Source organism: Aegilops tauschii, chromosome 7, assembly GCF_002575655.3.
Source record: "Aegilops tauschii subsp. strangulata cultivar AL8/78 chromosome 7, Aet v6.0, whole genome shotgun sequence".
Lineage (NCBI taxonomy): Eukaryota > Viridiplantae > Streptophyta > Magnoliopsida > Poales > Poaceae > Aegilops > Aegilops tauschii.
This window is the reverse complement of record NC_053041.3, coordinates 44,625,267-44,650,663: the sequence shown is the minus strand read 5'-3', so window position 1 is coordinate 44,650,663 and position 25,397 is coordinate 44,625,267. Positions and strand designations below refer to the sequence as shown.

At 42.0% G+C, this 25,397-nt stretch overlaps 2 protein-coding genes and 2 pseudogenes across 2 annotated transcripts; all 4 read right to left on the bottom strand.

The window, feature by feature from the left end:
- Positions 1–676: 676 nt before the first annotated feature.
- Positions 677–4,306, bottom strand: LOC141027852 (probable indole-3-pyruvate monooxygenase YUCCA10; annotated as a pseudogene).
- LOC141026753 (probable indole-3-pyruvate monooxygenase YUCCA11) lies at positions 1,013–1,588 on the bottom strand. Its single transcript, XM_073503599.1, has 3 exons — positions 1,499–1,588; positions 1,289–1,411; positions 1,013–1,192 (listed from the first exon to the last, which is right to left on the bottom strand). Exons 1-3 carry the CDS (start codon positions 1,586–1,588, stop codon positions 1,013–1,015), a joined length of 393 nt encoding a protein of 130 aa, XP_073359700.1.
- Positions 4,307–4,539: 233 nt separating the features above from the next.
- On the bottom strand, positions 4,540–5,774 carry LOC141026549 (probable receptor-like serine/threonine-protein kinase At4g34500; annotated as a pseudogene).
- A 17,859-nt stretch (positions 5,775–23,633) lies between these two features.
- LOC141026751 (probable indole-3-pyruvate monooxygenase YUCCA11) lies at positions 23,634–24,944 on the bottom strand. Its single transcript, XM_073503598.1, has 4 exons — positions 24,675–24,944; positions 24,120–24,353; positions 23,961–24,032; positions 23,634–23,813 (listed from the first exon to the last, which is right to left on the bottom strand). The coding sequence occupies exons 1-4, from the start codon at positions 24,942–24,944 to the stop codon at positions 23,634–23,636; spliced, it is 756 nt and encodes a 251-aa protein (XP_073359699.1).
- Positions 24,945–25,397: the final 453 nt, after the last annotated feature.

The window sequence follows — 25,397 nt, the reverse complement described above, 5'->3', positions numbered from 1 at the left end:
TGGATGCCATGCCTATGATAACAAAGCGCAAACTGAGGTACACTTCATTCTCCTTGCCTCTGCAGAAAGGGAAGAAATGCCAGAGAATGCCTAAACTCTAAAGGAAGTGGCGAAGCAACTGCTGAAGGTGGTTCTGAGAAGGTAATTACGTTTGTGCTCGGTGGTAGATTAAACTGGAAATTAGTTTTCACTAATTAATATGGAATGAAATCCTGTCCTCGCTTGAAGATTGGTGCTGAATCATGTACATATCAAGCAAATATTGGGATACATTGTTACCATTCATTTCAATTACCATCATATTTCTAGAAATCATCAATTTGATTTTCATTTGGCAATTAATAAATAAAAACTTGGAAGCTACTACAATTACTCGTGTGTATCTGACGTGAAACAATGAACAACTTTGACTTGATAATCTTTTGCACCATTTGATGTTCATGATTTGGGATTGTATTAATTGCACTTAATCCCTTGTTGTTAAACATCATGTTCAAGCGGATGACTTTTGCATATGTAGATTCAAGTAAATAAAATACTGTAGGTAACAATTCAACAAAAATTACAATGCTCTTTGCACCATGTGAGTATAAAGCCCTTGATTATATTATAAAAGTAATGCTTACTCCCTGGCACATATGAACCTTGAAATAAACAAAAATTTAGTTCTATCAAAGATAGACATGTGGCGGTGGATAGATTTCTCAAAGAATCAACCGTCTAGCACACTAGCCCTGGTAAACTACATGTAAAAGATAAAAAAATCGAGAAAACGCAAAAGACCTTTGTGTTTCATTGCATTGAAAGGATGGGGAAAAGTTACAGCCCTCCTAGGAGGTTAATTTTATAGTACATCATACAACTCAGTAGACATCCCAGGATTGGTGCAGAACAACCCACGGGCCTTGTGCCCCTGCCCTAGCCCTGCATCGGATCTCATCCTTGATCTTGTTGAGGAGCCTAGCAATGGAAGGCATCGCGTTGTAGAAGACACATTCACTGATTTGATAATTTAGCTGGACATAACGCCTATCATTGATTTGATGTCATTGGCGATATTCTTGGCATCTGCTGCAATACCAGCCAATCCTCTCCTTCCTAACCCAGCACAGTAGACCCCATTTTCACCTTTCCAATGATTCGGATATTCTTTGATGGGCAGTCCATTGCCATTTAACATGTTCTCACCATTCTGGGATAAAAAAACAACATGGAGCTTGTTAGCAGATTTAACAATTGTTGCACCAAGAAAACAAACTCAGACATATTCAAACATCGATGTTGTTACCTTGAGCCATATATTTGTTGTGCTTTTGTATCCAGTTGCAAACACAATCGCGTCAAATGATATTTTTTTACTGCACCAAAATTCAACTATATAGCTCATGATCTTACTAATGCTCCCTTGTATCTATAGGAGATGAATATAATATTGATAACTTGGCATATGAAGACAACATCTGTTATGAAACTTATGTCATGTCAAGGATATACTTACTTTGATGATACCTTTTTTGATTAACCCAACAGTGCCAACATCAATAACAGCGGATCGGCCGGTTTCTGACTTGAGGATCATTGGACCCATTTTTGGCCTTCTAATGTGATACCTTGATAGGTCTCCAAATATTAAATTCGCCGCCATCACAAGGAGGTTATCCACTAAATTCAATGGAAGACGGCGAGCAAGTGTCATCCCCAACCGGATTAATTCCTTTGTCATTACATGAATCTGCAACAACAAAACATGTCACATCTCTTTTGAAGTCCTGCATCATAAAGTAAAATTTCATTGAATCATATTCTTTCAAGAGTTATTTTTTCGGTGTTCGTCTAATTGTTTAGTTGTTTGTGCATGTTATAAAACAGTCTATCACTCTATACCATGAAATACTTTCTATTAATAACTCTGAATAATTGCATCCTTCTAGTGGAGACTATAATAAGAAATTGCTATGTACCCACTGAAAATATATACTGCCCATACGGTGGGGGTGGGGGGATCCCCTAGTGTTTCCAGGCCAAAAAATATATATAATGTGTGTACATACCGGGCTTCGTATAATGATTGAAGTATTGGCACCATGGGCCGCAAGGTCATAAGCAAATTCCATTCCAGAGTTGCCAGATCCAACGACCAATACATTCATGCCAGAGTAGCTCTTTTCTGACTTGTAGCTTGAGGAGTGGATGACATCACCCGGGAAACTTTGCAGTCCGGGGATCATTGGAATATTCTCTGCACTATTCTCACCACTTGCCACAACAAGAAACTTTTCTGTGAACCTGACTATTGTGCTCTTTGCCATGTCATGTGCCGCGATGGACCAACATTTTCGCCATTGTCAAATGTGGATGACTCCAAACTAGTGAGATACTTGGGTTGAATGTTGAAACGCTCAACACAATCATCCAAGTACTTCACAAATAAGGTTTTTGGTATGTATGTTGGCGCATTTAGTGGGTATGACATGTGTGGCAACTCACAGAACTCCTTTGCAAGATGCATGTTGAGGCGATCGTAGGCGCGGCTGCGCCAAAGCGACGCGCTGCAACTTTCACGCTCGACAATGAGATAGGGAATTGAGAATTGGCTAAGGCATGCTGCTGTTGCAAGGCCTGCTGGCCCAGCGCCAACAATCAACACAACAACATTCTCCATTTCAAAGAGAAGAGTTGACAGAGTTGTGGGATGGTTGCAATTGTAGGCTGGAGTGTTTGCTTGTTTTCTTGATGAATCTTTGATGCATATGTGGGCATATATATACTGGTATGCTTCATGTGTCAATCTATTTAGAACTAGGAATGAAAAAGGTAAAGATTTATTGACACCTTATCCTGGTGTGTACTAGTATTCCATCTAAATATTGAAACGTTTGTGTGAAAGCATGTCCTGATACATTATAGGGGATACAGAATAGGCAGGAAACGCACTCTTGATCGATTGGTTTTTTTGGAAACTTATCAACTGGCTTTGCACACTGATTAATTTGTAACCACATCAGTTTGACACATTCAGCTGGTACTGACGGCATTCCACATATTCAGTTTAAACTGATGTATTTCTCAAGACATAGCCATCCAGGCAGCAACAACTTAAAACAAAAATTGCAGTAGAGCACCCTTGTTTCTGTCATATCCTTACATGAACAAGAACAGTACGAGCCAAGTAATAAGAAGGTTGTAAACCTGTACATGGGGAAATGTTAGGACATTGCAATTTCATCACGTAGATCTGGATCTGTCATGGGCAAGGCCATAACAATAGGTTCTGGTATTAGGATCAGTTGTGGAGCTAATATATTGTTGTGACATCAGCAATAGGTTGTTTACTACTTCCTCCAACCACGACAAGAATTATGGAACGGAGGGAGTAGTATATTAGGTACCTTGCATTCAAGCAACCATTTGAGTTGTCTCTTGCTCCTACCGTGGCTTTGGGGCATCCTGAAGCTTTTCTCGCCAAACAAGGAAAGAAAGCAGAGCCACCATCTGCTCTACAGTAGCATCTTTCAAAGTACCACTGAACATAAGTTCAGTCAATGTCAGTTCATCAGGAGCTGACCTCACATGGCACTTTGCCCTTCACTTCGAGAACATCACTGGTGACGTATCTGAAAGAAATAAGATACCCTGATAAGAATTTGTGAAACACAAAAGGTTGGGAACTGAAGCAACAGACAAATTCTTTAAATTCACACAGGAAACGGGCAACATTGGCTTTCATGTAATCACAATACAACAGCATTGCAATTTACAATGAGTATCTGTTAGATACATTTATAAGTTTCAAACGATAAAATAGTTGTGTCATCTGATTGTTTTCATTAGGTCCCCGCACAGAAAGATCATAAATTTGTTCTCCTGCAAATATCCCTGCAAGGAATACTTCCTAAGAATCCACGATGTGCAGTACAGAACAGCAAGGGCTTTGCTGTCAGAAACATCAGAATGTTATATTACCTACTTCACTCAATATTCCCTAACAAGAAAGTTCCCTTTGCAAGTTTCCAAGGAGCAAGCACTCCAAAGACTAACATAATTTTGGATGTGCTACCCCATCCTACGAAGAACTCATTCTTGAAAGCTAGAGCAGTTGAGACCCACTTTGTTTTCTCATGGACTTCATTTTGGCTGATATTTCTTGCTTGGCATGGTCAGCTTATATTGGATGCGAGAAGCATTACGATGTCATGCTTCTCAAATAAGCTCACATGCCCTTCGCCCTTCAGTTCGACAACACCCTCACTAGTGATGTATCGAAGATACAAGATACCCTGATAAACTATTTAAATCCAGGCAGACACATCTGACAACATCTTTCATATAGTCACCGTACAAACTAACTAGTGATGTGTATATATATATATATATATATATATATATATATACACATCACTACAGCCTACCAGTTAGTGATTATCCATTTCAGCAGAATAGGTGTGCTCTTCATTGTTCCTTTCCATTGGGTGCCCAAGAAGAACATAATTTGGCTCTCCTGCAAACATCTAGAGGGGATACTTCCTAAGAATTCAAGATTTCGATGTCAGAAACATGAGAATGCTGTGCTGCCTAATTAACTCAATATTCTGTAACAAGAAAGTTCATTTTGCAACTTCCAAATTAGCAATCACTCCAAATACTAACATCATTAAAGATTCAACAGAAGTGTTACGTCATATAGGCATGTGCGAAGCAGACAGAAACAGAACAAACACCGTTTCAATAGCATTATGAAAACTTCCTGTTTTCAAGCATTGCAACCACATCGTGCACGGATAAAAGCAAGTGCCCTCCCATATTCTACAAATAACCAATTATATGGCTATTTAGTAAATGATCATGCTAGTTATAAGACGGAATTTCATTGCAAGCATAGATCGCTCACCATACCTGGAGCTGTATATCCAAAGCTACCAAATACAAACCCCGCGATAGGCAATGGTTGGTTGAGCCCGGCCATGTTCATCTGTGCAGCACCAAAACTGGCGATCTTGGCATTCAACTCCTGATCAAGCAAGATGTTATTAGAGGTGATGTTGTGGTGGACAATCGGTCTATTGCATCCATGGTGTAAGTGGCAGAGCCCTTGGGCCACGCCAATGGCGATGGCCTTCCTCTGCGGCCAGCTGAGCGGTGGTTCGCCCTCCTCCGCTAGTGCAGCCAGTGGTCAAGGCTGCCATTCACCTCGTACGTGTGAACGAGCATCATCGCGTCTTCTGGATGAAGTGTAGGCTGTTGACGATGTTGTCGTGACAGATGCTGGCTTATAGGATCATCTCTGACTTGCAGCGGTTCTCTAGATTACCGTCCACTATTCCATCCACACTCTGGAGCTTCTTGACGACCAGCGTAACTGGGAGACCGATGCCAGCATTGCCCTGAACATGGATTATGTACAGTTGTTCGTCCTCCACTATCCTTCTGCTAGCCCACATGCTTCTCTGATTAGTTTCAGTAAGGTGGTTCACTATGCTTTGCGCATTGAGCACAGTAGGCAGCGTTGCAGCAAGACAGCTGCTGCGCCGGAGCCGGCGCGAAACGGCCATTTTCAGCGGCCGGGTAGCGCGTGAAGTGGTCTTGTGAAGGATGTATCAACCTGCAGAAGAATTATTTATTAACATTCAATAGTACTCCCTCTTTCTGCAAAGATATATATACATTAATAATTATTGAAAGATAAAGAGAGATGCATGTTCATAATTAGTTTGAGACCAAAGACGTACAGTAACTAATTTGAAAGCAAAATGCTTTTTTTGGGGGGTAAATTTGAAAGCCACAACAAAGATCGGTGAATCTGAAGAAGTTCTGTGCCTTCTCAAAGAGTTCAGGGTATTCCTTCAGTTAAGACGATCAGAAGTTGCTATTTTTGTTGGTGCGCAGTTCATTTTGCATGGTTTTCTGCGCGGATGTGAATTGGGTCGGCCGGTTGGGCGCACGGCTGTCCCAAACAAAAAGGGGGGCGGACGACCCGACCCAAACAGACAAAAAGCGGACAAAGCGCGTGTCCATTAGGGTCGGCGCGTTGAAGCTGCTCTGATGTCAGCTGGTGAGTACGAGGATGGAGATGGAGATGGCGCGCAGGCAGAGGCATTTCCTGGGGCCGGTGTCGCTTGCGTGGCGGAGGGGTGGGAGGCGTCTGTCAGTGACCACTCCGGTAAGTGCGCTATTACTATATAATCTGTACTGCTGCCGGACAGCCAGGCTACGAATATAGGCATAAACAGACTAGTGGGTAATAATAGAATAAATAAATTTTCATACTTTTTTGTTGTTTGTGAGCCATTTAGGCTCCTCTTGCGGCGCTCATCGCCGACTATGTTTGAATAATCCGAACAATTATATGTGTGTGAGCTTTACTAGTTGAGTTTCGTAAGAATTAGTATAAGCGTAATCAAGGTAGCCGGTGATTAGGAGAGTCCGATTTGGTGTCTCGTTGGCTTGTATGCCAGGAGTTACTGAGAACACTGGTAGAAAAAAGCCCTTTAGTCCCGGTTCACAACAGCCTTTAGTCCCGGCTGTGCAACCGGGACTAAATATGCGCGACTAAAGACCCCCTTTAGTCGCGCCACTTACGAACCGCGACTAAAGGCTTTAGTCCCGGTTCTCGTGGCTGACCGGGACTAAAGGCCCGTCCACGTGGCCGCCAGGGGTCCGTCGGGGCGGAGGACCTTTAGTCCCGGTTCTCGTGGCTAACCGGGACTAAAGGCCTCGTCCGCAGGTTTAGGGTTTTAGCCCCCCTAAACCTGCTTTCTTTCTAATTTGTAGTATTTTATTTCTTTTATATTTTATTTTGTGTTTTGTTTTAATTTTGATGAAGTTTCAGTACACATATTCTACGATACTATATACATGCATATGAAATTTCAAACAAGAAGAATTCAAGAGGAATATATAATATATATTCAATCTCGGGTGACCATATACAACTTCGAACAAGTTTCCATACACAATTAGGATGGAGGACCATATACAACTTCGAACAAGTTTCAATCTCGGGTATGCATATAAATGTCTGCGTCCTCGGTATAGTGTTCTCCTTTAGGATTGATGACTTCCCTGAAGAAAAATCCTGCTAATTCATCTTGAATTGGTCGGAAGCGAGCTTCTGGATTAAGCCTCCTCCGCAAGTTATCCATCGCGTTCCGCACGCTATCCGATGCCTTCCGCTCAGAGGTTAGTCTCCGGATGTTCTCACAAACATAGTATCCACATAGATTGGTCCCCGGTGGCTGCTTATCCACATTAACTAACCTTCTGAAATCTAGCTCATGTTTGAATTCACCGACAATTTCTTCTGAGAACCATCTCCAAACCCTACAGGGCAAAGAAAATTAAATAAACAAGGGAGTTATTAGTTACTTGATATTAGGAAATGAACGAAAGAGACCGATCGATATAGAGCTCAAATGATTGAAAATAATTACTTTTGCAGCATTTTTCTCATGTCGGCCCAACGCTTTGGATCCGAATCCATAGAGTCCATGATTAGAACTCTGGAGGTGTGAAGTTCAATATTTAGCAGAATCCAGTGGAACCTGCGGACACGTTACATGCACAGTCATGCATAACTCATCGATTAGACATACCATGCATGGAGTAAACAAAAGAGAATGGGCACAAGAGAGAAACACTCACCCAAAATGGTAAGGAAATAGAATATGACTTTTGAGTTGATGCTTTCTCAGAAACTTGTACAAGTCTTTCTCCACGTCTTCGGGGTGATATTGTAACACATGTCCATTAACGATATGTGGGTCAATGAACCCAACATCATGAATATTTCTTATTTTGCATTCCCAAATCTTCAATCTGCATAATAGCGTACGCAACAATATAGTTAGGACAATATATATATATATATATATATATATATATATATATATATATATATATAGTGTAGGCAATGAAGAACGAGATGAGGTAGAAATAAATCACTTACAGAACGTAGCAACTCAGCATAGATTTGTCGAGGTCGCGCAGATTGAACAGCTGGAACAATTCACTCATATGAACTTGTACAGAGTACCGTTTGGTGTGATGCTCCTCTGTAACATCCGCATAAATATATTCTTTGTCGGCCCATGTTATGAATTGCTTGTACCAACGTAGCAGATTTCACATTTGTGGCGGTAGACTCTTCTCCCGCGCAGGCTCGACGAGAGGCCCATTCCGCACATATTGTAATGCTATCTCACATACTGGCGCATCCTCAAGGCCTAAGAAGGCACGAAGAGTCAAACCCATCTCGGACGCTTGTTTCATGGCACTCGCTACAGTCAATCCAAGTGCTGCCGCAGCTGCTATGATCTCGGGGTCCTCTTCCGGACCGGCTTTCACTATGAGCGGGGGGATCGATTGTTTCTTCTGCATCCCGAGCTGGTCAACTTGTTTCCCGCTTTTTTTACTTTCTTCTTTCTCCTCCTTCAATATTTTTGCTTGCCTACGAAGTTCATGTCCATAGTCGTCAGGCATATTCAGCTCGGCTTGGGATGGTGTCGTCAAAAAATCCTTAGCCCACTTCTTTTGCTTCTCAGTGAATACTTGCTTGGGCTCGGGCTCTTTTATCGCCTTCATATCTGCCTTCCATTTATCATCATCAGCAGACGCGGCCAATTTGGTTTCAGCTTCACTAAGTTCCCCAGGCCTTGGGAGGAGAGGCTTCAGTGATGGCTCCGGTACCCTTGTGGTCTTAGGTACATAAGGGTCCGGGTTAATAGTCCAGGAGCGGGTTTCCTTGCTGTCCGCCTGCTTCTGCTTCTTCGCCGGAGGTGGATTGGGGGGCGTCGTACCCGCCGGAGGAGGATTGGGGGGCGTCGTACCCGCCGAAGGTTGTGGATCGGGGGACGGCGTCGAATGGCGTGAAGGAGGTGTAGGTGAACCACCACGACCACCACCACCGCCACCACCGCCACCACCACCACCACCATCGGAGGGGGGTGGACTTGCTAGCCTTGGCGCCTCGCCTGGAAACACTATGTACTTCTTTTTCCATAGAATGAACTGGCGCTTGACATCTCCAAGTCTTCTCTCCCCTTCGGGTGTAGGTTTGTCAATCTCCAGGTCCTCAAACCCTTGGACTATGTCTTCCACCGTGACACGAGCATAGCCATATGCAATGGGGTTGTTGTGGTGGAGTGCTCCAGGTGTACAGGGTAAAGCACTGCCGCTAGCTACCTTCGTGGAAACGTTCCCCACGGGATAATGCAGATCACATTCTTTCATCTCCTTTACATCATCCACGGGGTAGTGAGGCTCCGGTGCACGAATCTCGATCATCGGTGCACTAGCACCAGGCGGGGCATCCGTGGAAGCCACGCTGCTTCTCCGCTGCTGGCTTCCGCGATCCGCTTCATGATCTTCATGCGGCCCTGCAGCCGATTTTTCTTTTACTAGTTCATGCACGGTCTGCTTCAACTCATGGAGTTCCGATGCAAACTTCATCATAAGATCTGCATCCCGGTCCGTCTTTCTCTTACGGCTTCTGTAACAGTACGGGTCATTGTCCTGGGAAAACCCTACTTTCCACGGAACTTTGCCTTTGCCTCGTACACGTCCTCCGTGTTCATCATTCCCGAGGGCTGTTGTCAGTGCGTCTTTCTCTCTGTTGAACTTGATCAAGCCCACTTGAGCTTGGGTCATTGCGTCAATAAGGGCTTGGGTGGGAGCAAACTGTCTCTGCCGGTGAACACACACCCCGGTCTCCGGGTCTAGCGATCCCCCATGCCCGTACCACCAGCTTTTGGCCCTTGGGTCCCATCCCTCTGTACCTAGAGGGATTCCTCGCACCCTCAGGTCCTCCTCCATCTTCTGCCACCTAGGCTCCGAAAGGCGGTATCCTCCTGGCCCCATAATATGATGGAACTTTTTCTTACTCGCATTATCCTTATTTTTTTTCGATATTTCCTTGAAATGCTCCGATTGCTTTTGCCTCACAAATTCTGGCCAATCATCTTTCAGTTTCTCATGTTGTCCATTGAAATCCGGAGTCTTGCCCTTGTTGACATAGTCACGGGTTAAATTTTTCTTGAAGTTCCGGAATGCTTCGCCCATCTTCTGAAGAGCGAACTCTTTAACTAGCCTCCTCCTCTGACGTCCACCCGGAACCTCGTTACCGAATTCATCGACTTTGTTGTATTCCGGAGGTAGAATGAAATGTTCCATAAGCTTTCTCCAGCAATCCTTTTTCGTTCTCTTGTCGACAAAACTGAAACCAATACGTGCCTTCTTTGGCTCCTTCCATTACTGGACGGTGATCGGGACGTTGTCTCTAACAACGACTCCGCATTGGTTGATAAACTTTGAGGTGTGCTGTAGGGGCTTGCCAGTTTCACTGACAAACTCAATGGCATATGTTTCTCCTGTTTTCATCTCCTTGGATTTGCCATGCTTTGTCGTACTCGATCCGGAGGGCTAAAAAAAGAAAGAGAGTCGCGCGCGTTAATACATATGTATTCACATTTCAGTAAGTTTGTATCACGAGAGGCTCAATGTATATATATACCTCGCCGGAGGTGGTTGCTACTTGCAATTCGAGATCGTCGTTTGTTGACGGTTGACCTCCGTCGACAATGTCCGTTCCTTCACCTTCTTGATCATCGACAATCTCTGTTCCACCTTCAAGGTTCAGAAAAGAAGAGACTACATCCTCTTCTTGCTCATATTCTGAGCCTCGCACATAAGGAATCTCGTTGTTGATGATGCCCATTAGATAACGTTCAGCCTCCGGATCCCTAAGCGGCTCGGCTCTATCGTCCGCCATATGTCACTCCTGCATGTAGTAAAAATTCTTTAAGTATAAAGGAATTAAAAAATAAGATTAAGGGGACATACAGGAGGAGGAATTAAAAAATAAGATTATTGAGCACTGCCAAGTATTTTGTTTTGTTTTCTTTGTTTTTCTTTTTGGTTTTCATTTGGTTCTTTCTTCTTCCTTTTTTCTTCTTTTTTTCTTCTTCTTCCTTTCTTCTTCCTCTTTCTTCTTTCTTTCTTCTTCTTCCTTTTTCTTTCTTCTTTCTTTCTTTCTTCTTCCTTTCTTCTTCCTTTCTTCTTCTTTTTTTCTTCTTCCTTTTTCTTTCTTCTTTCTTTTGGTTTTCATTTGGTTTTCATTTTTTTCTTCTTCCTTTTTCTTTCTTCTTTTTTCTTCTTCCTTTTTCTTTCTTCTTTCTTTCTTCTTTCTTTTTTTCTTCTTCCTTTTTTTCTTCTTCCTTTTTCTTCTTTCTTCCTTCTTTCTTTTTTTCTTCTTCCTTTTTTTTTCTTCTTTCTTTTGGTTTTCATTTGGTTTTCTTTCTTCTTTCTTTTTGGTTTTCATTTGGTTTCTTTTGTTTTGTTTTCTTTTTTTTCTTCTTCCTTTTTCTTTCTTCTTCCTTTTTTCTTCTTCCTTTTTCTTTCTTCTTTTTTTCTTCTTCCTTTTTTCTTCTTCCTTTTTCTTTCTTCTTTCTTTCTTCTTCTTCCTTTCTTCTTCCTTTCTTCTTCTTTTTTTCTTCTTCCTTTTTCTTTCTTCTTTCATTGTGTTTTCATTTTTTTTCTTCTTCCTTTTTCTTTCTTCTTTCTTTTGGTTTTCATTTGGTTTTCATTTGGTTTTCATTTTTTTCTTCTTCCTTTTTCTTTCTTCTTTTTTTCTTCTGTTTTCTTTTGTTTTTCTTCTGTTTTTTCTTCCTTTTTCCTTTTTCCTTTTTTCTTCTGTTTGTTTTTCTTGTGTTTTCTTTTGTTTCCTTTTTTCCTTTTTCCTTTTTTCTTCTGTTTTTTTTCTTCTGTTTGTTTTTCTTGTGTTTTCTTTGTTTTTTTTTTGGTTTTCATTTGGTTCTTTCTTCTTCCTTTTTTCTTCTTTTTTTCTTCTTCTTCCTTTCTTCTTCCTCTTTCTTCTTTCTTTCTTCTTCTTCCTTTTTCTTTCTTCTTTCTTTCTTTCTTCTTCCTTTCTTCTTCCTTTCTTCTTTTTTTTTTCTTCTTCCTTTTTCTTTCTTCTTTCTTTTGGTTTTCATTTTTTTCTTCTTCCTTTTTCTTTCTTCTTTTTTTCTTCTTCCTTTTTCTTTCTTCTTTCTTTCTTCTTTCTTTTTTTCTTCTTCCTTTTTTTCTTCTTCCTTTTTCTTCTTTCTTCCTTCTTTCTTTTTTTCTTCTTCCTTTTTTTTTCTTCTTTCTTTTGGTTTTCATTTGGTTTTCTTTCTTCTTTCTTTTTGGTTTTCATTTGGTTTCTTTTGTTTTGTTTTCTTTTTTTTCTTCTTCCTTTTTCTTTCTTCTTCCTTTTTTCTTCTTCCTTTTTCTTTCTTCTTTTTTTCTTCTTCCTTTTTTCTTCTTCCTTTTTCTTTCTTCTTTCTTTCTTCTTCTTCCTTTCTTCTTCCTTTCTTCTTCTTTTTTTCTTCTTCCTTTTTCATTCTTCTTTCATTGTGTTTTCATTTTTTTTCTTCTTCCTTTTTCTTTCTTCTTTCTTTTGGTTTTCATTTGGTTTTCATTTGGTTTTCATTTTTTTCTTCTTCCTTTTTCTTTCTTCTTTTTTTCTTCTGTTTTCTTTTGTTTTTCTTCTGTTTTTTCTTCCTTTTTCCTTTTTCCTTTTTTCTTCAGTTTTTTTCTTCTGTTTGTTTTTCTTGTGTTTTCTTTTGTTTCCTTTTTTCCTTTTTCCTTTTTTCTTCTGTTTTTTTTCTTCTGTTTGTTTTTCTTGTGTTTTCTTTTGTTTTCTTTTTTGCTTTCTTCTTCCTTTTTCTTTTGTTTTCTTTTGTTTTCTTCCTTTTTCCTTTTTTCTTCCTTTTTCTTGTTTTTCTTCTGTTTTTCTTTTGTTTTCTTCTTCCTTCTTTCTTCTTCTTCCTTTTTCCTTTTTCTTTCTTCTTCTTCTTCCTTTTTCTTCTTCCTTCTTCTTCTTCTGCCGGCGCGCGGAGGATGGCAGGCAGGGGCAGCGGACGGCGGGCGGCGGGCGGCGGGCGGCAGGGCGTCGGGCGGCGGGCGGCGGGCAAGGGCCACGGGCACGCTGCGGCGGCGGCGGAGCGCTAAGGGCAGGGCACGGGCGGCGGCGGCGCTCACTGGGGACGGGGGCGGCGGCGCGCAGGGCTTCGGCGTCGGCGTCGGCGTCGGGGCAGGGCTTCGGCGTCGGGGCAGGGCGTCGGGCGGCGATCGGCGTCGGGGCAGGCCTTCGGCGTCGAGAGAGGAGAATGGGAAGTGGCGGAAACTGCTAAGTGCAGTATATATAGACGTACCTTTAGTCCCGGTTGGGGAGGCGGACCGCGACTAAAGGTACCCTTTAGTCGCGGTTGGCCACACCAACCGCGACCTTTAGTCGCGGTCCTCCTCCCCAACCGGGACTAAAGGGTTTTGGCGCCGCTTTCGTTCCCGCGCACAAAGACCCTTTAGTCGCGGTTGGGGACAACAACCGCGACTAAAGGGTACCCTTTAGTCGCGGTCCGCCTCCCCAACCGCGACTAAAGGCATTGTGCTGCTACCACTGCCGCTCCCCTCGTTAGTTTAGTCCCACCTCGCTAGTTGAGAGGGGCGCGCAGTGGTTTATAAGCCCCACTGCCGCTCCCCTCTTGAGCTCCTCTCCATTGCAGGCTTACGGGCCTAATTGTGACTGCTATGCCTGATGAGCCTACTGGGCCTTCTGCGGGCCTGAATCCTGGCCCATCGATGGGTTACTAGTCGTATTCAGGCCGTGGTGGCCCAGTAGGTGGCATATTTTTTATTTTTTGCCTGTTTTTTGTTTTCTTTTTTGCTTTATTTATTTTGTTTTGTTTCTACTTACAACAAAAAACTTATTTATTTTATTTTATTTTGTTTCTAATTACTTATTTATTTTACTTTATGATAATTATTTTTGCTATTAAAGTTTCTAAGAAAAAAAGTTCTTTATGAAAATTCTTTTAGCTTTCAATGATTTTGAACAGAAAATACTTCGATATTTTTAGTTGAATCAATTTTATATAATTTTAGTTTCAAAAATACTAGAGGTTGCTTATAATGTTTTGAACAGAAAATACTTTGATAATTTTAGTGTCATAAATTTTATTTATGTTATTAAAATTTATTTTATTTTGTTTGTACTTATATATTTTATTAAAGTTTATATTATTTTGTTTCTAATTCATTTTAAAATCTTAAAAATACAATTATATATAAAAAAATCAGAAAAATAAAACTAATTCATTTTAAAATCTTAAAAATACAAATAATATATCAAAAAATTCAGTTCATCGATCCCTTGAAGGTTTGACAAAAGGTTTGATACATCATTCAGTTCATCGACCAAATACAAAGTTTGGTACAATAAATTATTACACATCAATTCTTCCCTTGTGTCCCTGCTTGCTTACGATTGTGCCGTATCCATGGAGCATCCTCATCATTTAACTTAATGCTTGGGTCAGTGTTCACTTTGAAGGGCGGAATTTCACCAAACATATTATAATCTTCTGACATGTCTGTCTTGTCCTCCACTCCCACGATGTTTCTTTTCCCTGAAAGAACAATGTGGCGCTTTGGATCATCGCATGATGTACTGTTCGTTTCTTATCTTTCCGTTTCCTCGGTTTGCTACTCATGTCCTTCAAATAAAAAACCTGAGCGACATCTTTGGCAAGGACGAATGGTTCGTCAAGGTAACCAAGATTGTTGAAATCCACCATTGTCATTCCGTATTGCTCGTCCACCTTTACCCCACCTCCTGTTAGCTTGAACCATTTGCACCGGAACAAAGGGACCTTAAAGGAGGGTCCATAGTCAAGTTCCCATATCTCCTCTATGTAACCATAATATGTGACCTTTCGCCCATTCTCAGTTGCTGCATCAAAGCGGACACCACTGTTTTGGTTGGTGCTCTTTTTATCTTGGGCGATGGTGTAAAATGTATTCCCATTTATCTCGTACCCTTGGAAAATCGTTATAGTCGAAGATGGTTTCTTGGCCAACATGTACAGCTGATCTCCAACATCATTGTCATTCATTAAATGTTTTCGCAACCAACTGCCGAAAGTTTCCATGTGGGCCTTTCTAATCCAGGATTCAGGCTTCCCCGGGTTGTCCGAGCGTAAAATATTCTTGTGTTGCTCGAAGTACGGAGCCACAAAGCTGGAATTTTGCAGAACTATGTGGTGTGCTTCAGTCATAGAATGACCGTCCATACATATCGTGGATTTCCTTCCGATCTTGCCTTTTCCACTTAGTCTCCCCTCGTGCCGTGATTGAGGAATACCAATCGGCTTAAGGTCAGGAACATAGTCAATACAGAACTCAATTACCTCCTCATTTCCATAGCCCTTTACGATGCTTCCTTCTGGCCTAGCACGGTTACGAACATATTTCTTTAATACTCCCATGAACCTCTCAAAGGGGAACATATTGTGTAGAAATACAGGACCGAGAATGGAAATCTCTTCGACTAGGTGGAGCAGGAGGTGCGTCATAATATCGAAGAAGGATGGTGGGAACACCAACTCGAAACTGACAAGGCATTGGACCACATCGTTCTGTAACCGTGGTAGATCTTCTGGATTGATTACCTTCTGAGAGATTGCATTGAGGAATGCACATAGCTTCACAATGGCTACTCGAACATTTTCCGGTAGGAGCCCCCTCAAAGCAATCGGAAGCAATTGCGTCATAATCACGTGGCAGTCGTGAGACTTCAGGTTTTGGAACTTTTTCTCCGCCATGTTTATTATTCCCTTTATATTCGACGAGAAGCCAGACGGGACCTTCATACTGCTCAGGCATTCAAAAAAAATGACCTTCTCTTCTTTGGTAAGAGCGTAGCTGGCACGACCTTGAAACCATTCCGGATGCCGGTCATCTGGGTCTTTCAAAAGTTGCTGGTCCTGCTGTGCTTCCTTTGTATCATTTGTCTTCCCATACACGCCCAAGAAGCTTAGCAGGTTCACGCAAATATTCTTCGTAACATGCATCACGTCGATTGCAGAGCGGACATCTAGGACTTTCCAATATTCTAGCTCCCAAAATATAGATTTCTTCTTCCACATGGGTGCGTGCCCGTCAACTCCCCGCGGAACTGATTGTCCGCCAGGACCCTTTCCAAAGATGACTTTCAAATCCTTGACCATATCAAATATCTCAGCACCAGTACGTTCCGCAGGCTTCGGCCGGTGATCTGCCTTGCCGTTGAAATGCTTGCCTTTCTTTCTTACGTTATGATTTCGGGGAAGAAATCGACGATGACCCAGGTACACGTTCTTCTTACAATTAACCAAACGTACACTTTCAGTCTCATGTAAGCAGTGCGTGCATGCATTGTATCCCTTATTTGTCTGTCCCGAAAGGTTACTAAGAGCAGGCCACTCGTTGATGGTTACAAAAAGCAACGCTCGTAGGTCAAATTCCTCTCCTTTGTGCTCATCCCAGACACGTACACCAGGTCTGGCCCACAACTGTAAAAGTTCATCAACTAATGGCCTTAGGTACACATCGATGTCGTTCCCGGGTTGCTTTGGACCTTGGATGAGCACTGGCATCATAATGAACTTCTGCTTCATGCACAACCAAGGAGGAAGGTTGTAGATGCATAGAGTCACGGGCCAGGTGCAATGGCTGGAGCTCTGCTCGCCAAAAGGATTCATGCCATCAGTACTTAGACCAAATCTTATGTTCCTTGCGTCAGCTGCAAAATCTTTGAACACTCTGTCGATCTTTCTCCATTGCGTTCCATCAGCGGGGTTTCTCAACTCCCCGTCGGACTTACGGTCCTCTTTGTGCCATCGCAACGACTTGGCATGCTTTTTGTTCATGAACAGACGTTTCAACCGTGGTATTATAGGAGCATACCACATCACCTTGGCGGGAACCCTCTTCCTGGGTTTCTCGCCCTCAACATCGTCACCAGGGTCATCGCCTCTGATCTTATAACGCAATGCAGTGCATACAGGGCATTCATTCAAATTCTCGTATTCACCGCGGTAGAGGATGCAGTCGTTAATGCATGCATGTATCTTTAGAGCCTCTAAACCTAGAGGGCAGACAACCTTCTTTGCTTCGTACGTACTGGCGGGCAACTCGTTATTCTTCGGAAACATATTCTTCAACATTTTCAGCAAATTTTCAAATGATGAGTCACCTACACCTTCCCGTGCCTTCCATTTTAGCAAATCCAGTGTGCAGCCCAGCTTTTTCAGACTATTATCGCATCCTGGATACAACGACTTTTTGTGATCCTCTAACATGCGATCCAAATTCTCCCTATCCTTGTCAGTTTCGCAGCGTCTCCGTGCATCAGCAATGGTCCGACCAAGATCATCAGCGGGCTCATCATGTGCCTCTTCTTCACCTTCACCTAACCCTTCCCCACCTTCAGCATCATCCTCCATGAAAGTATCACCGAAATGATCATGATAGTTGTCATCGATATCATCCCCTTCTTCATCTTCTTCCATTCTAACCCCTCTTTCTCCATGCTTGGTCCAACAATTATAGCTTCGCATGAAACCGCGCCGAAGCAGGTGCATGTGAACCTCTCTTGAGGAGGAGTAACCCTTCTGATTCTTACAGACAGCACATGGACAGATAATAAAACCTCGCTGCTTGTTCGCATTTGCCACTACGAGGAAATCTTTCAAACCCGTAGTGAACTCGCCGGAGAGTCGGGGACCGTACATCCATTGCCGATTCATCTGCATTATTATTATATAAAGTATATAATTAACCATCATGCATTTGTTAAACTAACTAGCTAGAAATAATACAAATTAAACAATGAACTACACACATGCATATTTTATCAATGACACATGAAAGGTTCAAGTTGCTAACCGCGATCGCGGAGGAAAAATAAATGAGAAAGCTCAAGTGTGGCTCGGACACTTCATATCATGTTTGTTTCAGGCTCTCGGGCATTTCATCGAACACCTTGTGTGCATAGGAGGAACCAAAAGCAAACCCACCACCCCCTTCTGAAAATTGTGAAGTGAGCTGAGTCCTATATATAGGGATGGGCCTTTAGTCCCGGTTGGCCTCGCCAACCGCGACTAAAGGCCTACGGGGACCTTTAGTCCCGGTTGGCCAGGCCAACCGGGACTAAAGCCCCTCCCGTCCGCCAGCTGGATGGGCCTTTAGTCCCGGTTGGCCTGGCCAACCGCGACTGAAGGCCTTCGGGGACCTTTAGTCCCGGTTGGCCAGGCCAACCGGGACTAAAGCCCCTCCCGTCCGCCAGCTGTCGACCGAGCGCGCTGGGCCCAGATAGTTGGTCGCGGGTCCCAGATAGTTGGTCGCGGGTCTCCTCCCGAACCGCGACTAAAGACCCCTTTTGTCGCGGTTCGATTATTTTGGGGACTAATGGGGGCGTATGGAAGCCTCTTTTTCTACTAGTGGAAGTAGTACGTATAGGAATTGGATTAGTTTCGGCTTTGGTACGTGTTGGCTTGGGTGAGTCAGCTTCGAGTAGGATAGTTGGTCCTGGCTATGTGTATATATACGCAGCGTTGGGTGAGTTTTGTAACCGTGGAGAGAAAACTAGAAAATAGAAATAAAGAGAAAAACAAAGGGCTCGATACGGGCCCTTGGCTATCAGTTTTGTGTGTGCGTGTTCATCGTGTGATTTGATGTGACCGATCCTAAGGCTGAATTTCCAACATTTGGTATCTAGAGCAAGGTCGCGGTGAAGCTGCACTTGCCACGGGGTGGTGACCCGACAAGCACCTCGGGGCGGGCGATATAGTTGCTGGGTGGTGCAGCGACGAGGAGCGGGCGATACATTCATTGGTGTAGCGACGTGGAGGATAAGAGATAGTCGTTCGGCGGAGCGACGACGAAACGGCGGCGTGGACGCTGTCGCAAGCAAGGTGACGAGGTGATCGTCGTTCGACGAAACTACCTGGAGGAGGGCGACAGGGCTGTCGTCAGCAACGCGTTGGTGATCGTTGATGGTTATGGAGGTGCCAAAGTTGCGACATCGAGGAAATCATCGAGATCATTGTTGGAGGGTGCAAGATGGAGATGGCGAAGTTGCAAGCTGTCGTCTAGGTGTGCACATGAGTTCTTATAAGGTGCGTCCAAGAGTTCAGGTGTGTGAGTCTTCTGTTACAGTTGATATGCGTCACTGGCGAAGGAGAATTGCGAGCGAGAGCAGGCGGAAAAATGAATTTGTGCCTTGCATTTCCATTCGTGATCAAGGAGTAACGGCGAGTTCGTATACGGTGGAGATGAGTTGCACGCATATGGCGAGTTGTGTTGCCGCTGGATAGGAGATGTCGTTTGGTAAGTTGTGGCACCAACGACAAAGAAATAAGATGTGGCGGGTGAATAGATGTGTCTCCCCGTGTGCAAGTAGTCAACGAGAAGATGAAGACCAACGTGAAGAGGACGCGCATCAGTTAAGTTGAGTTCCTGCATGAGGCTATACGTTTAGTCTGCATGTAACACGCTAAGATGTGGCAGCGTGGCTGGAACTCCGGGTAATCGTTGGTAGTCCGGGTAATCGTTGATTTCAGTCTACAAGTCGGCATGAAAAAAGATGGTGAGGAAGTGGTGGCCATCGTTGCAAGAAGAGAGAAGTTACGATCCGATAAGTCGCTTCACCAGAGGCAGCCAACATGACAAGTTGAACAGGTGTCGTCTACGTGTCTCGTTTCTATAAAAATTCGGATGTTTGAATTAGGGGTGAATGTTGGAATAATCCAAACAATTCTATGTGTGTGAGCTTTACTAGTTGAGTTTTGTAAGAATTAGTATAAGCGTAATCAAGGTAGCCGGTGGTTAGGAGAGTCCGATTTTGTGTCTTCGTTGGCTTGTATGCCAGGAGTTGGCCGTGTCCTAGTACTGAGAAGTAGTACGTATAGGAATTGAATTAGTTTCGGTTGAGTCGGTTTCATGCGCTAGTTTTGGTACGTGTTGGCTTGGGTGAGTCGGCTTCGAGTAGGATAGTTAGTCCTGGCTATGTGTATATGTACGCAGCGTTGGGTGAGTTTTGTAGCCGTAGAGAGAAAACCAGAAAATTGAAATAAAGAGAAAAACAAAGGGCTCGATACGGGCCCTTGGCTATCAGTTTTATGTGCGCATGTTTATTGGGTGATTTGATGTGATCGATTCTGAGAATGAATTTCCAACATTGACTAGTTCTAGCAATTCCATTTGCACATTGATAAATGGTAGCTATAATCGACGAAATCTGGATGCCATGCCTATGGATGAAATCTGAATGCCATGCCTATAATATTAGTCTGACTAATAACAAAGCGCAAACAGAGGTACACTTCATTCTCCTTGCCTCTACAGAAAGGGAAGAACACCAGAGGATGTCTAAACTCTGACGGAAGTGGCGAAGCAACTGCTGAAGGTGGTTCTGCGAAGGAAATTACGTTTGTGCTCAGTGGTAGATTAAACTAGATTTTTTTCACTAATTAATATGGAACGGGTATAAAGCATCTATCCTGGCTTGGCTTGAAGATGGGTGCTGAATCACGTACATATCAAGCAAATGTTTGGAGTAATAAATAAAAACTTGGAAGCTACTGCAATTACTCGTGTGTGTTTGACATGAAGAAATGAACTACTTTGACTTGATTATCTTTTGCACCATTTGCTGTTGATGATTTGGGATTGTATTAATTGCACTTAGTCCCTTGTTGTTACATATCATGTTCAAGTGGATGACTTTTGCATCTGTAAATTCAAATAAATAAAATACTGTAGGTAATTGTTCAACAAAAATTACAAAGCTCTTTGCACCATGTGAGTATAAAGCCCTTGATTATATTATAAAAGTAATGCTTACTCCCTGGCACATATCAACCTTGAAATAAACAGAAAACTAGTTCTATCAAAGATAGATAGACAGGTGGCAGTGGATAGATTTCTCAAAGAATCAACCGTCTAGCACACTAGCCCTGGTAAACTACATGAAAAAGATAAAAAAAATCGAGAAGCAGTGGATAGATTTCTCAAAGAATCAACTGTCTAGCACACTAGCCCTGGTAAACTACATGAAAAAGATAAAAAAATTCAAGAAAACGCAAAAGACCTTTGCATTTCATTGCATTGAAAGGATGGGGAAAAGTGCATTAATTCAAAAATTGTTCAGAAAATTGGAAAATTTCATGAATTTCGAAATTTGTTCATGATTTTGAAAAGTTCACAAACTTAGACAAAAATTCATAATTTTTTTTTAAAATTGTTAGATTTGAAAAAACTTCACGAATTGGAAAAAAAGTTCATGGGTTTTGAAATGAAGTTCTCTGGTTTGAAAAAAGTTCATCGATTTGGACCAAAAAGTTCACGGATTTGAAAAAAGTTCATCAATTTTGAAAAAAAATCACATATTTGAAAAAGCATCCGGATTTTGAACAATAATTCTCGGATTTGGAAAATTTTCATCATTTTTTGAAAAAGAATTCATGGATTTTAAAAAAGTTCACAGATTTTAAAAAGGAAGTTCACTAAGAAAGTTGCAAAAAACTGAAAAATATTCATGGATTTTAAAAAATGTTAACTAGACAGTTTGCAAAAAACTGAAAAAACCACAGATTTGAAAAAAGTTCTAGAAAATTGAAAAAGGTTCATGCTTTTAAGAAAGAAAACAGGAAAAAGGAAAATAAAAAACTGTAGAAAAACTGGCAAAAGAAAACACAAAAAATATAATTAGAGCCTTCGTTGTAGTGTTACATAGTTGACGCATAACAAAAAAGAGGAAAAACAGTTTATTGGCACGTAAGTTGTTGTGGCCGAGTTGGTTGTCCTAGTTGACTTGATCCGTTAGGTTGAGGGATTGTAACCTACTCTTGCCCATTTTTGAAGTTTGGAAAAACAAAAGAAAATATGAATGGGCCAAGCACAGGCCATTGGTGGAGAGGTCCTCTTCGGCGCCATCAGCGCCGCTTAGGCTAGCTGGCGCTCGAAGGCAGCATGGGCCGGCCCAGCATCGCTGGCGTCTAGCAAAAATGAACCAGCATGCCAACTCTAAATACACGAGCGACTAACCACTGCACCACCATCGCTTTGATGTCATCAATTGAAAAACACGCTATTTGACCATTTTTCCGGTCCCAGTATAAATTATTTGGGGAAAAACTCGTCAATATGAAAAAAGATTTCACGAATTCTTAAGAAGTTCATCTATTTTAAAAGCAGTTCTTGGATTTTCTCAAAACAAATTCATAAAATCGAAAAAAGTTCATCAATTTTCTTAAAAAAAGTTCACAAATTTGAAAATAGTTCTCTGAATTTTGAAAAAAGCTCACGGATTTGAGAAAAGTTAATGGATTTTAAAAAGGTTCATCGATTATGATAAAAAAAGTTCACAAATTTTAAAAGAGTTCACCAAATTTTAAAAAAAAAAGTGCATGGATTTGAGAAAAGTTCATTGATTTTAGAAAAATCACCAATTTAGATAAAAAAAGTTCACAAATTTGAAAAGAGTTCACTAAATTTTGAAAAAAGGTTCTCAGGTTTATAAAAAGTTCACCAATTTCGGTAAAAAAGTTCACTAATGTGAAAAAGGTTCACTAGTTTTCACAAAAGGTTCACAAATTTGAAAAGAGTTCACCAAATTTTGAAAAAAGGTTCTCAGGTTTATAAAAAGGTTCACCAATTTCGGTAAAAAAGTTCACTAATGTGAAAAAGGTTCACTAATGTGAGTTCGAGTGTCAACAGCCCACAGTTTTTTGCAGTTTAGAACAAAAAAAAGGGCAGAAATGGGCCGGCCCAGTGCGCAGAGAGGGGTATGCGCCCGTTTGCAGAAATGCCATATTCGGGCGCTAAAGGCGCCGAATAGGGTTTGGCCCGTTGGTGGGAGGGGGCCGGGGAGTTGTGCGCCCGTTTCTAAACTAGCCCTGTACGCAAAGACCGTGAGGGGTGGGCCAAGCCAAGGCCGCAGGGGGGGAGGGGGCAGTTCTGTGTCCGTTTCTAATTAGCCTTGTACAACATATACGGTGATTAGGCAAAAGTCTATACTACCCTTTATACGAGGGGTGTATAACGTAGACTTTCTAACAATGATTCTCTCCCCCCTGATTTTGAGGGAGGTGGCCCCACAATCCTCCTATATCCAATCCAGAGTGTCTATGTTGCACATTACGTAAAGTACATAGATTAGTTTACGTAGATGTAGCATTGTCCTTGTATTAATTGCACTTAGTCCCTTGTTTTTTTTTCGCAGGCAGTTAGTCCCTTGTTGTTGAACATCATGTTCAAGGGGACGACTTTTGCATGTGTAAATTCAAGTAAATAAAATACTGTAGGTAACCGTTCAATAAAAATTACAAAGCTCTTTTCACCATGTGAGTATAAATCCCTTGATTATATTATAAAATTAATGCTTACTCCCTGGCACATATGAACCTTGAAATAAACAAAAATCTGGTTCTATCAAATATAGATGAAGATAGATAGACAGGTGGCCGTGGATAGATTTTTCAAAAAATCAACCGTCTAGCACTGGTAAACTACTTGTAAAAGATAAAAAAACAAATCGAGAAAACACAAATGACCTATGCGTTTCATTGCATTGAAAGGATGGGGGGAAGTTATAGTCCTCCTAGGAGGTTAATTTTATAGTACATCATACAACTCAGTGGACATCCGAGGATTGGTGAAGAACAACCCGCGGTCCTTGTGCCCCTGCCTTACCCCATCATTGGATCTCATCCTTGCTCTTGTTGAGGAGCCTAGTGATGGAAGGCATCGCGTTGTCGAAGACGCATTCACTATTTGATAATTTAGCTGGACATAGCGCCTATCACTGATTTGATGCCATTGGCGATATTCTTGGCATCTGCTGCAATACCAGCCAATCCTCTCCTTCCTAACCCAGCACAGTAGAGCCCATTTTCGCCTTTCCAATGATTCGGATATTCTTTGATGGGCAGTCCATTGCCATTTAACATGCTCTCGCCATTCTGGGATAAAAAAATAACATAGAGCTTGTTAGCACATTTAACAATTGTTGCACCAAGAAAACAAACTCAGACATATTCAAACATCGATGTTGTTACCTTGAGTCATATATTTGCTGTGCTTTTGTATCCAGTTGCAAACACAATCACGTCAAATGATATCTTTTTACTGCATTGAAATTCAACTATATCGCCCATGATCTTACTAATGCTCCCCTGTACCTGTAGGAGATAAATAGAATATTGATAACTTGCCATATAAAGACAACATATGTTATGAAATTTATGTCATGTTAAGGATATACTTACTTTGATGATACCTTTTTTGATTAACCCAACAGTGCCAACATCAATAACAGCGGATCGGCCGGTTTTTGACTTGAGGATCATTGGATCCATTTTTGGCCTTCTGATGCCATACCTCGATAGGTTTCCAAATATTAAATTCACCGCCATCACAAGGAGCTTATCCACTAGATTCAGTGGAAGGCGGCGAGCAAGTGTCATCCCCAACCGGATTAGTTCCTTTGTCATTACATGAATCTGCAACCACAAAACATGTCACATCTCTTTTGAAGCCTGCATCATCGAATAAAATTTCATAGAATCATCTTCTTTCAAGAGTTAATTTTTCGGTGTAGTTCGTCTAATTGCTTAGTTGTTTGTGCATGTTATAAAACAATCTATCGCTTTATACCATGACATAATTTCTAGTAATAACTCTGAAAAATTGCATCCATCTAGTGGTGGTTATAATAAGAAATTGCCATGTACCCACAGAAAATATATAGTGCCCATAGGGTGGGGGTGGGGGATTCCCTAGTGTTTCCAGGTCAAAAAATAATATATAGTGCGTGTACATACCGGGCTTCGTATAATGACTGAAGTATTGGCACCATAGGCCGCAAGGTCATAAGCAAATTCCATTCCAGGGTTGCCAGATCCAATGACCAATACATTCATGCCAGAGTAGCTCTTGCCTGACTTGTAGCTTGAGGAGTGGACGACATCACCCGGAAAACTTTGCAGTCCGGGGATCATTGGAATATTCTCTGCACTATTCTCACCACTTGCCACAACAAGAAACTTTGCTGTGAACCTGACTATTGTGCTCTTTGCCATGTCATGTGCCATGATGGACCAACATTTTTTGTCATCGTCAAATGTGGATGACTCCACACTAGTGAGATACTTGGGTTGAATATTGAAACGCTCTACATAGTCATCCAAGTACTTCACAAACAAGGTTTTTGGTATGTATGTTGGAGCATCTAGTGGGTATGACATGTGTGGCAACTCACAGAACTCCTTTGGAAGATGCAGCTTGAGGCGATCGTAGGCGCGGTTGGACCAAAGCGACGCGCTGCAACTTTCACGCTCGACAATGAGATAGGGAATTGAGAATTGGCTAAGTCATGCTGCTGTTGCAAGGCCTGCTGGCCCAGTGCCGACAATCAACACTACCACATTATCCATTTCAAAGAGAAGAGTTGACAAGGTTGTGGGATGGGTGCAATGGTAGGCTGGAGTGTTTGCTTGTTTGCTCGATGAATCTTTGGATGCATATATGGGCATATATATACTGGT

Coding starts and splice junctions, on each gene's coding strand:
- LOC141026753 (XM_073503599.1), bottom strand. CDS start 1,588: ATGGGTCCAATGATCCTCAAGTCAGAAACCGGCCGATCCGCTGTTATT. Junction 1,412..1,498: donor TCAAAAAAGGTATCATCAAA/GTAAGTATATCC, acceptor CATCTCCTATAG/ATACAAGGGAGCATTAGTAA. Junction 1,193..1,288: donor CAACAAATATATGGCTCAAG/GTAACAACATCG, acceptor TTTTTATCCCAG/AATGGTGAGAACATGTTAAA.
- LOC141026751 (XM_073503598.1), bottom strand. CDS start 24,944: ATGGCACATGACATGGCAAAGAGCACAATAGTCAGGTTCACAGCAAAG. Junction 24,033..24,119: donor TCAAAAAAGGTATCATCAAA/GTAAGTATATCC, acceptor TATCTCCTACAG/GTACAGGGGAGCATTAGTAA. Junction 23,814..23,960: donor GTAAAAAGATATCATTTGAC/GTGATTGTGTTT, acceptor TTTTTATCCCAG/AATGGCGAGAGCATGTTAAA.